The 12,535-nt window shown below is 32.2% G+C and overlaps 2 protein-coding genes across 2 annotated transcripts in view; one reads left to right on the forward strand and one right to left on the reverse strand.

Annotated features, from left to right (window-relative positions):
* Positions 1-9,671, forward strand: part of LOC148306118 (phospholipase A1 VesT1.02-like) — a 12,658-nt gene extending 2,987 nt beyond the window's left edge. The window contains exons 2-6 of the mRNA XM_088265634.1: positions 4,857-5,046; positions 5,993-6,105; positions 7,654-7,927; positions 8,561-8,803; positions 8,967-9,671. Coding sequence (XP_088121760.1) covers positions 4,863-5,046; positions 5,993-6,105; positions 7,654-7,927; positions 8,561-8,803; positions 8,967-9,307 — 1,155 coding nt within the window. The 5' untranslated portion in view covers positions 4,857-4,862 and the 3' untranslated portion in view covers positions 9,308-9,671. The remainder of the gene's footprint in view (positions 1-4,856; positions 5,047-5,992; positions 6,106-7,653; positions 7,928-8,560; positions 8,804-8,966) is intronic.
* nvy (CBFA2/RUNX1 partner transcriptional co-repressor nervy) overlaps positions 1-12,535 on the reverse strand; it is a 157,738-nt gene that overhangs the window by 28,231 nt on the left and 116,972 nt on the right. The window lies entirely within an intron of this gene.

The following is a 12,535-nucleotide window of genomic DNA, read 5'->3' on the forward strand; positions in this document are numbered from 1 at the left end:
CCCTGCGGCGAAGCGGCGTGATGGTTAGTTAGTTAGTTTTTTTTACACGTGTGTAAAGTGATCACTTATAAAGTGAGCCCCGTAAATGCCCAGACTTCCATATTCTTCTTCATCTTTGATGAGATGTCAAAAATAATATGAATTAATTTTACATTTAAAAAAAACATATTTTGTAAATATGTATATCAATAGCAAATGAGAGTTTAAGTTAAGAGAAAAGTAAATATTTAAAAAAAACTACGTTGCAGTGCTCCTTCAGTTGACATTGAATTATAATGAGAAGCATTGTCCCAGTGTTTCTCAAACTATTTCTGCGTTGGAACACTTTGCGAATTCGGAAATTTTAACGGAACACTAAGCTTATTTAGTAAGTAGGGTATTTACAACATTTTGAGTGTGTCCAAATACTTGTTCACAGGATTCGGATCTCACATACTAATATAAGAGTTTCTGCTTAATAAAAAGCTTCTTTACATCTCACCAATAGATGTCTCTAGTGAAGTTCTAGTGATTCATGAACAAGGTTCCTAAATTGGTTCATATATATAGAACTTCCAAGAATTTGAGTAGTGTGGTTGTCAATAATGGGTAGAATTGGTGAATGTTACGCGTGTGTAAAGTGAACACTTAAACCAGCCTATGACGGTCGTCAGCCCCGTAAATGCCCAGACTTCCATATTCTTCTTCATCTTTGATGAAATGTCAAAAAATAATTAGGGTATTCATACTTTCTTTTTCGGAATTACCTAACCTTAGCGATTTTTAAATCTAGCTACGACTTATCCAGCACAGCTTATCATGTTACTACTAATAATAATAATAATAATAAAACCCTAGTTGCAAGTGGGTTTAATCTTTATGATGAATAATTAAAATGTGATTTTGTTTTAAAATCACTTTTAATCATAAAATGGAAAATCACAAAGTTAGTGCTTCAAGTTTAAATTATACTTTATGATGTAATTTATTATAATTGCCTGTTTTTTGTTTTTTTTTTAAAATAATTTTTGAGTGAAAACATTCTGGGCAAAACAGTCGCGTCTACATAGCATTCATTTTATAAAGATGTGAAGTGTTGTTGGATTCCTTTCATATTTTAGTTGATATTTGATATAAATATGACTACGGTGGCACCTTCGGTTAAGAATTTTAAAAAGTATACAGTTTATTCCAGTTGAAAAAGGTGAGATTCATTCCAAATCATTTCACATATCACTCACTCCTTTCAAAACGTCATAAATAAATAAAAAACTAGACTTTTCAGGAGATCGTTTTTAAAGTTTAAGAATATAATAAAATGTATTAAAAATAAATATCAAGCCACTCAAACTTTTTACTGTGCAACAGATCTTTTTAGGTAAAACCTGAAGGGTTTTTCTCCATTTGAAAAATATTTAGTATATTTAAAAAAATAATTAAACAACACTTTTTCTTCAAAATGAAAAAACAACACTTTCTGCCCTGTAGCGGGTAAATATTAAGTTTAAAATATGCCGCTTTTGCTGGGATGTGGTACATTTTCTGGGCATTCCGGAAACATGCATAACTGAAAATCGACGCTTTTTGACATATGACGTTGTTGAAAGGAGTGAGCGATGTGCGTTCTCACTTTTATACGAAAATCGTTTGGATATTATATATAGTGGATGGAGTGTTAATTGATGTTCAAACAACATTGAAGTGTTACCAAAAAAGTTGTATCGAAAACCGTTTTAATAATCATTAGTATGGTTTTATTTATCAGCCATATTTAGATTCTTGGAAATTAATTTAGCAGTCGTCATATGCAGTAGCCGGATGACATGTTGAAATTCTTCAGTAGCTAAATGATGTTGTTATATGATATTATGACATGATAATATGTAGTTATTTATCATCGGATAAAACAGGGTTTCTCAATCTATGTTCCGCAGAACACGAGTAATACACACAATGAATACAAATAATATAACTTAGAATTTATTTTGTAAATGTCCAATATGATGTGTTAAACGTCCAATTAACATATCGCTCACTCCTTTCAAGAACGTCATAAACCGAAAATCGTCAATTTCAGTTGTGCATGTTATCGGAATGCCCAGAAAATTTACTATATCCCATCAAAAGAGGTATATTTTTAACTAAATATTTACCCAGTACAGGGCAAAAAGTGTTGTTTTTGCATTTTGAAGAAAAGGTATTGTTTAATTATTTTTTTAAATAAACTAAATATTTTTCAAATGGAGAAAAAACCTTCAGGTTTTACCTAAAAAGATCTGTTGCACAGTAAAAAGTTCAACAAGTGGCTTGATATTTATTTTTAATACATTGTGTTATATTTTAAAACTTTAAAAACGTTCTCCTGAAAAATCAAGTTTTTTGATTTATGACGTTCTTGAAAGGAGTGAGCGATATATTATTTTTTAAGGAATAACTCGCAAACCTTCTATTTCAGATGCTTATCTGCAGGTAGGATAGTAAGGATAGGGAAGGTAAATGTGAAAAATACATCACAAGCACCCAAACCAATTGGAAATGAATCTTTCTTGAATTTATTTTGCGATTGGCGGGAATCGAACGCGCTTGTTTTAATGATATAATCGGTCATTTGATTCACGTCACTAATTTTTTTTTATCGATCATTCATCACTTACGTCGATAAACGCAATTCGCAATTTAATTCGATTAATTTAAAAACATTACATAAACAGCATTTACTTAGTGGTTAAACCCGTTTGTAATTAATTCATAACAATAGAGAATTTCCTAACTCATCTACAATAGTAAAGATTATAATATGTAAATGTAGAATTATTTAGTACTCAGGCAATATAACGTAAAACAAACGCAGCGAGAACTATAATATTTAATAGGTTATCGTGGCTATTAAGATTATGAGAACAAAAAGAAGTGGAAATTTTCAAGCAATTTTCTAATTTAATTGGACCATGTTATGCAGAAACCTGGATGGTTTCTAGAAACATCCAATACACAAATTGACAAGCTGGGTTGACAATCATTTGAAGGTTTTCAGAAAATTAAAAAAAAAAAAAAACCTCGATATCGAGGCTATGAATGAATATCGAAGAGGCAAAGATTGTTTTCAAATACTCATTAATGTGGGGTTATATTTTCTCTAAAATTAAAATGGTGTTATGGTTAGTTTTTCTAGCTAAATAATAGAGGTTTTTTATCCTTCCTTGAATCAACTTATGCTGAATTTGACGAAAAAAGGGATTCTGTTTTTTTTTAAATTTATTTTATTTGATTTAAACTTCATATACAGAAAAGAAATAAGTACATTGGCGGCTTATTGCTAAAAAGCAATGTCTTTCAACCAACCAAAAACAGACTAGTTATATTGGCTAAAACGTTTGATACCATATATAGCTGTTTGCAATCAGAGGGAAGATAGTACTTGAACATTTAAAAACATTACAAAAGTTAATAATAAGGAGGGCAAAGAAAAAGGGAGTTTAGGGAAGGAGGTAGAGGGAACAACTAAGGGAGGAGGTTTGATGGACAGTTAGGATTCTAATGATAAATAGTAATGTCTCAGACGTTTCTTAAAAGTTATTAGAAAAGGTGCATTTTTTTACTAGGAGAGGTAATTCATTCCATAGTCTGGCCGCCCATGATCTGAGAGGTACCTACATAAAATCTTCAAATATAATTAAATATACATATGTATCATTAATCTCTTTATTAATATCGAATCTGAAATCGTATTACGCTAAATTTACGCGTATGTAGTTATCCTCGATCAAGCCGATTATTTTAGTTTCACAATATTTTAATTAAAGTAATTAAATATAAAGAAATATAATTGTAAGAGGAAAAAATAGATGAATCATTCTATATTACGAAAAAATACATTATCGTACGATTTAAAAAAAAAACATTAAAGGTTATTTTTGCGAAGGCTGCTTGCTGCCTCGAGGATTTCTTTTAACGTATGATACTTTAATTTATAATGACATTCTTAAACATACTTCAAATAATATAGGAAGTAAAGAAATGCATCATTATATCTATGTACTGTCTACCTCCGTAGTGTAGTGGTTAGAGCGTTTGGATACCGTGACGATGTTTGTGGATATTGGAAAAAATCTAAATATTTAAATTGGATTTTAAATTTTCCCTATTAGTAACGCAATATATATATATTTATATATATATATATATATATATATATATATATATATATATATATATATATATATATATATATATATACATATATATATATATATATATATATATATATATATATATATATATATATATATATATATATATATATATATATATATATATATATATATATATATATGTATATATATATATATATATATATATATATATATATATATATATATATATATATATATATATATATATATATATATATATATATATATAAATATATATATATATATATTTTTTTTTTTTTTTTTTTGATTGATTTTTTTGTTTTACAAAATACATACTTAAATAATACAAAATAGTTGGTAAATTTACAAAGCATTCAAATATAACATTTCTACCTCTCTAATAAAGTAGATACTTGGGTTGAGAGAGGGAGTTCGTTTTACAATTTTTTTTATAAATAATGTAAATTAAAAAATAAAAGTTATTTAAAAATTTAAAAAAAAATATTCCTTGGTATGGAGTCTAGGTAGGGGTGAGTCTTATATGTTTTTTAAATTTCGTTTTAAAGGTTTGATAATTTTTTATAGATTTTAAGTTTTCCAGAAGTTTATTAAAGTTTTTTTACCTACGTACGTATAATGATTTAACGCTGCTGTTGTTTTATGTCTGTGCAATATTAAATTATAAGAAAATCTATTAATATTCATATATTTTTTTGCTTTTAGATTATCATGGCGAAGTTCGCTGCAATATCGCTACTGGCCGTCATACTGATGCAAGCATTTCTCCCGACCCTCGTGCAGGGAAAATCTCTGAGGGATGTTTTAGACACCGTCAAATCTAAGGGGGAGAAGACCATCACGGCGATTGCGACCCCCATAGAAAAAGCCGTAGTGGGAGTGTTGCTTGAAAAATGTGAGAGTTTAAGGCAAAAAGTCTCAGTAATATTAATTTATTTATTGGAAAACCAACAGAATATTTAACAAAAATGACATAATATAATAAAATTTTAAAAACTAATATTCCAGTTAGAGGTTTTTACTTAAGTAATCTAAAAATAAATATAAACTGTCATGTATATAAAAGTATAACTATATAATAAACTGACATTACATGTTTTTATCAAATAATATAAATTTTTATTTACATATGTATGATAATACATATCGTTCACTCCTTTCAAGAACGTCATAAATCAACAAAACTTGATTTTTCAGGAGAACGTTTTCAAAGTTTAAAAATATAACACAATATATTAAATATAAATATCAAGCCATATATTGAACTATTTATTGCGCAACAGATCTTTTTAAGTAAAACCTGAAGGTTTTTTCTCCATTTGAAAAATATTTAGTATCTTTAAAAAAATAACTAACAATACCTTTTCTTTAAAATGCAAAAACAACACTTCGTGCCCTGTAGAGGGTAAATATAAAGTTTAAAATATGCCTCTTTTGCTGGGATATAGTACATTTACTGGGCATTCCGAAAACATGCATAACTAAAAATTTAAGGTTTTTGATTTATGACGTTCTTGAGTGAGCAATATGTATTGTCATACATATGTAAATAAAGTAGAATTCAATCCAATAACCTCGTTTAATTTTGGATATATTACCCAAAAAATTAAAATGGAACTCTACTGAACCTATAAAATACTACTCTACTCTTCTCTACCAATCTACTCTAAAAACAGTTTATTTTAACTGCCTGCAGTTACAATAAATAAACTATTTTTATATAACAGACTTTTGGCTTTAACGGATCCCTCTCTCCCCAATCATTTCGTTATATCGAGGTTTTACTGTAATATGTTTTATGAGGAATATGTATTTGAAATAAAATTATTTTTACATTTCAGGTGATTCCTTGAAGAAGATTCTAGGTGTTACATACGAAAAGTTAAACCAGACTTTCAAGGATCCTGAGTCGGACGCTGATGTAGAATTAGACATATGGCACGGAGACGAAAAGGTATCATCAATCAAATATCAGTTGGGTTAATATATTACCACTCAAAGAGGTTTCAGTCCATTCATCTCTTCGTCAGGACAGTAACAGCAGTTGAAATGCACTTTTCTGTTATAATTTATATGTAATAACTTATCTCTTGTACATACGTTTATTTGACCGTGTACGAATATACATATGGAACCAAAATATGATAGTAGAGCGGCTGAACTGCACTGCTTTATCGTATTTTATTTTCCATACAATATGTCTTTGAAAACACTGTAGTTAATATCGCTCACTCCTTTCAACAACGTTAAATATCTAAAAACTTGATTTTTCAGGAGAACGTTTTTAAAGTTTAAACATGTAATACAATGTATTAAAAATAAATATCAAGCCACTTATTGTACTTTTACTGTGCAACAGATCTATTTAGGTAAAACCTAAGGGTTTTTTCTCCATTTAAAAAACATTTAGTATTTAAAAAAAATTAATTAAACAATACCTTTTCTTCAAAATGCAAAAACAACACTTTTTACCCTGTAGCGGTTAAATATTAAGTTAAAAATATGCCGTTTTTGCTGGGATATAGTACATTTTCTGGGCATTCCGAACACATGCACAACTGAAAATTGACGATTTTTGATTTATGACGTTCTTGAAAGGAGTGAGCGAAACGTTAAATGAGTTAAACGACAGGAATAAAATTAAGCAAAAGTTAAGAAGATTAATAGGCAGACTTAATTTTGAGCTAATTTATGTGTATATATATATATATATATATATATATATATATATATATATATATATATATATATATATATATATATATATATATATATATATATATATATATATATATATATATATATATATATATATATATATATATATATATGTATATATTATATATATATATATATATATATATATATATATATATATATATATATATATATATATATATATATATATATATATATATATATATATATATATATATATATATATATATATATATATATATATATATATATATATATATATATATATATATATATATATATATATATATATATATATATATATATATATGTATATATTTATATATACATGTATGATAGAGTAGAGCGGCTGAACTGCACTGTTTTACCTGCACTGCAGTTAATATCTAAAAAATTCTCATTTGTTATTTACCTTGTATTATAAGCAGGGTACAAATACTAAAAGAAATAAAAAATAATAACACATATCGGTAGTGTAAAGGCAAAGGGGTATATCTGTCCAATTTTTCATTTTCTAAGTTTGTTCCACAAAATGTCTTAAATAGTGTATTCTATAATCCGGCAAAAGAATAAAGCTATAGTTGCAATACTTATTTAGTTTTCTCAAGATATGTACATATAAAAATACATAAAACAAATGAGTTACTTAATTTCACAAGTTTTTTTTGCTCTCCTGTAAAATTTGGTCTGAGACAGATATACCCCTTTGCCTTTACACTACCGATATCTTGTCCACTGTCATTCGAGTGGGTATTTATCATGACGTGCGATCCTGGCTTTGCAGAAAACTTTTGATATCAACGACGCTGATGGTCGCTCTCGCGCCACGAAGGCCCTCGACCCTCGTCTCCCGGTGTCCATCTTCCTCCACGGCTTCCTGTCCAGCTCGGAGAGCGAGGCCGCCCTGGAAGTCACCAGGGCCCTGGTGAAGAAGGGCGGGCTGAACGTCCTGGCGCTGGACGCCAGCGACTTCATAGAGAAGTACTACGTGAAGTCGAGTACCTGCGTCAGGTTCATAGGAGAAGACCTGGCGCTGCTGCTCAAGGACATTGTGAAGTGTGAGTAGAGACCTGTATTAGCAAAACTGTCTATTAAACGCCTGTCTGCTGTGCTGGTCGGGGTTGTGGTGGCGTTTGAATACCAGGTACTCAGACGCCGTTAGCCACCAGTTTTAGTTAATGTAATTTTGGATATTTGCATGTTAAAAATTGGCATGTTATTAAAAAATGTATGTTTGACCTCGGCTCTTGCCGCATGTTTGTGCTGCAACCCCTAGTGCATGTTGGTCTTCGGGTCGACCAAAAATCGCATCTGTCAAACATTTTGTGTAGTTTTAAGTGTGTAAATAGGGATAATCTAGTGTGGGCCAAACAGGAACTTCTCAGCATTTGCTCATTGCTGGGAGGAAACCACGTAAAACTCCTCAGGAGAAGGCGGACTGTTAACTGTCATCAGCAGACCTTCCGTTCCACTAGAAGAGGGTTCGGCATTTTGTGTCCTACTTTGGTTTATGTCACCAATGTCCTTCACTATTTTTATCATGTATGATACTACCTCTCGTGACAGTTCCTTATGAACTATCACGGATTCGATGTTGGATAGGTCCTCACCCAGGCTCCTGCAACGCGCCTCCAGCGGTTGTTGGAGTGAGTGGTAGGTAATTGTATTTAAAGATGCATTTTTGCTTTTAGTTGGCATACCGCCGTCAAACATCCACATAATAGGCCACAGCCTGGGTTCCCACATTGCTGGCTTCGCCGGGAAGTCCTTCCAGAACTTGACCAAAACCAGGATCGGCAGAATAAGTGGCCTTGATCCAGCTGGACCCTGCTTCTTTGGCGAACAGGAGGATCTCCGACTGAAGAGGACCGATGCGGACTTTGTGGATGTCATACACACGGACGCGGGAATCCTTGGAATAGACGATCCTTTAGGTGAGAAAGTTGAATAGTTGCCACTCCTATGTCGAGTGCAGGTCGCCATGGTATAAATATTCTTTAAAAAAAATGCGCGAGAATCGTGTGACTTCTCGTGCAGCCAATCGCATTATGAGTTGTGTGTTTGCAAGATCTCCCCGTAATTGAGTCTTTCCACCAGGTCACGTCGACTTCTACCCGAACGGTGGAGAGAAGCAGCCCGGGTGCGTGGTACCACCCTGCAGCCACAGTCTCTCCTGGAGGCTCTTCAGCGCCTCCGTCCTCTCCCCGTCCAGCTTCCAGGCCGTCCGGTGCGCGGACTGGAAGGCCTTCGAGGCCGGATCCTGCTCCGGCGAGAAGACCCGCATGGGATACGGGGCTGCCAGAGAGGCCAGGGGGAAGTTCTACCTGAAGACTGCCGGGGACTCTCCATACGGCATGGGGTTAAGAGGCACAGAGTGCACGTCGACTTTTGCGAAAATTAAGGCTGCTCTAAGCATATTCAAGAGGGAGATATTTTAACAATTTATGATTACAGTAGTCCCGAATTACTCCATGGGATTTTGGGTTTGGGATTTTTCAAAGAACACGGGAGGCTTCCTAATGGGGTTGGGATGGTGGTATCATATCGCTCACTCCTTTCAACAACTTCATGTATCAAAAATCGACAATTTTCAGTTGTGCATGATTTCGGAATACACAGAAAATGTTCTACATCCCAGCAAAAGTGGCATATTTTTAACTTAATATTTACCCGCTACAGGGCAGAAAGTCTTGTTTTTTCATTTTGAAGAAAAGCTATTGTTGTATTATATTTTTAAATATACTAAATATTTTTCAAATGGGGAAAAAACATTCAGGTTTTACCTAAAAAGATCTGTTGCACGGTAAAAGTGGCTTCCATAAGTGGCTTGATATTTATTTTTAATACATTTTATTATATTTTTAAACTTTAAAACGATTTCCTGAAAAATAAAATTTTTGATTTATGACGTTGTTGAAAGGAGTGAGCGATACATGACAAAAAAGTAAAGGAAATTGGTAACATAAACCAAGCTAGGACACAAAATGCCCAACCCTCTTCTAGTGGAACGGAAGGTCTGCTGACGACAGTCAACAGTACGGCTTCTCCTGAGGAGTGCAACGTGGTTTCCCTAAACTATGAGCAAATGCTGACAAGTTTCTCATTGGCCCACACTAGATTATCCCTCCTGTTCTCAATACAATTCAAATGAAACTTATTTTTTAAAGTTAGAAGATGTGACGATCTAGATAACACTGCGTCAATACGACGCAGTGCCCTATGCACCATTTAATTATGATAAGGAAGAGAAAAAGACAGGAAAAACTTAAGGAATCTTACTGTGATGACTCGACAATGATGTACAGTGTGCTTAAAACATTGTGTAAATATGTATATATTTTATATTTGTTACAGTTTGCCATATATATTAAAGATGTTTTACATTAAGTGATTTGTGATAACTTTAATAAAACACGAAAACATAAAATTTATTTATTTTACAACCATTTTAGCGTGTCTAAATACTTGTTCACAAATCTGGGCTTAAAAGAATATGGAAGTCTGGGTATTATCAGGGCTTATGACCATTCACAGTCTGGTTAAGTGATAAACATTCACCATTCTACAGTATAAAATCACTTGATTGACAACCACACTACTCCATTTTTTGAAACTCATTCTTTGGACAGCCGCCGTGGCGTAGTTGGCAGACGCTCGGCTGCGAAACTGGCGTCACGGGTTCGATTCCCGCTAATTGAAAAATAAATTCAAGAAATATTTATTTTCAATTGGTCTGGGTGTTTGTGATGTATTTTCCACATTTACTTTCCCTATCCTTACTATCCTACCTGCAGACAAGCATCTAAATTAGACGCTTTGCGGGTTATTCCTTTCAATAAAATAAAATAAAAATTTATGTCTGTATGTTCCCGATAGTTACCTAAGACAGCGTTGGCATAGATTGTTTCACATTCCTATACACAGGACCAACCTGCCGATGGTTATGCCTGTAGAAAGAGCTACCGCTATGCTGAACAATATCTCGTTGGATATTGATCTGTTCCATGCGTCTGAAGGAGTTTTCCGAAGCGGGATGCTTCTACACCTTTACCAATAGTATTCTTGCTTATTTTCTATTTTTGTTAATGTACACGCTTCAAATTTTAGTTTGTACTGTGTATGTTAATTATAATAAAATATAACCCTTATCTGCACCCCAATGGTGCATAGGGCACTGATTCATATAAACGCAGTGTTATCTTGATCGTTTACATATGAAGGAAAGGTGATCAGCCCTCCGCTTCAGGTACCAGTCCAGGGTATTATTAAAAAAAATTAAGAGTGAAAAAAATCACTTATATTTATTTGACCCCCCCTAGGAATCGAACCCGGGACCTCCAGAACGGTAGCCGAGCGTGCTGACCATACACTACGGAGGCGGAATGTTAATTATAAATAAATAAATTGAATTGAATTGCCGGGAATTGGACCCGCGACGCCAGTTTCGCAGTCGAGCGTCTACCCAACTACGCCACGGAGCCTGTCCTGTGTAATTCAAATAAAAATGTGTTTTATTTGATTTATATAACTGGTACTACAAACCTGATTTCCATCATCCCACGGCCAGTGGAGACGTCGCATTTATTCCATGCACTTGAATTATGCACTTCGACATGCGATCGTAGGAAGCCGTTAACATCTACCTCTGTGTCTAGATAAATATTTCAAATTGCGTGCCATTCCTTGTGTATCGGAAAATTCAATGACAAATACCGGTCATAGCGAGACACGTTTCCTCCAAGGTGGAATTTATACACGTTGTATAAAGTTACTTGGCCATTTATGTATATACGTAATACGGATAAAAACTATTTTTTTTACCTTAACCTTTACCGTTTTTATTTTTTTATTTGCTCATTTGTTATATTTTCTCATTTCGCTCACTTCTTTCAAGAACGTCATAAATCAAAAATCGTCAATTATCAGTTGTGCATGTTTTTTGAATGCCCACAAAATGTACTATATCCCAGCAAAAGAAGCATATTTTTAACTTAATATTTACCCTCTACAGGGCAAAAAGTATTGTTTTTGCATTTTGAATAAAATGTATTGTTTAATTATTTTTTTAAATATACTAAATATTTTTCTAATGGAGAAAAAACCTTCAGATTGTACATAAAAAAGATTTGTTGCACAGTAAAAAGTTCCATAAGTGGTTTGATATTTATTTTTAATGCATTGTGTTATATTTTTAAACTCTCAAAACGTTCTCCTGAAAAATCACGTTTTTTTATTTATGACGTTCTTGAAAGGAGTGAGCAATTTGTTTATTTTAAATATGCTTCTTACCTTATGTTTTTTTCATTTATTTCTTTTAAATATGCTTCTTATGCCTATTTATTGTACCTGTTTATTGTTTTTATATTTCGCCATGTATTAGTTTTGGTTATTTAAAAAATCTTTTTTGTTACTTTATTATTTGTGTTCCAGTCTTGTTAACCTTAATCCCATGTCCCAAAATGAGAAATAGAAATTACTCATCGGAAATATTATATGTATATATGACTTATGTATGTAATATGTTTTGAAAAAAATAAATAAAAAAATATAAGAATAATGTACGGTAGAACGGGGCCACTTGAACTTTGTTGTGTTACTTGAGCCCAGTACAAAAAAAATATTTAAATCTGTATTTGGTCTACAATAATGAACGTAACGACATGATA

The sequence above is a fragment of the Brachycentrus maculatus genome, unplaced genomic scaffold (genome assembly GCF_059751285.1).
Source record: "Brachycentrus maculatus isolate JH-2025_06_01 unplaced genomic scaffold, ASM5975128v1 h1tg000253l, whole genome shotgun sequence".
NCBI lineage: Eukaryota > Metazoa > Arthropoda > Insecta > Trichoptera > Brachycentridae > Brachycentrus > Brachycentrus maculatus.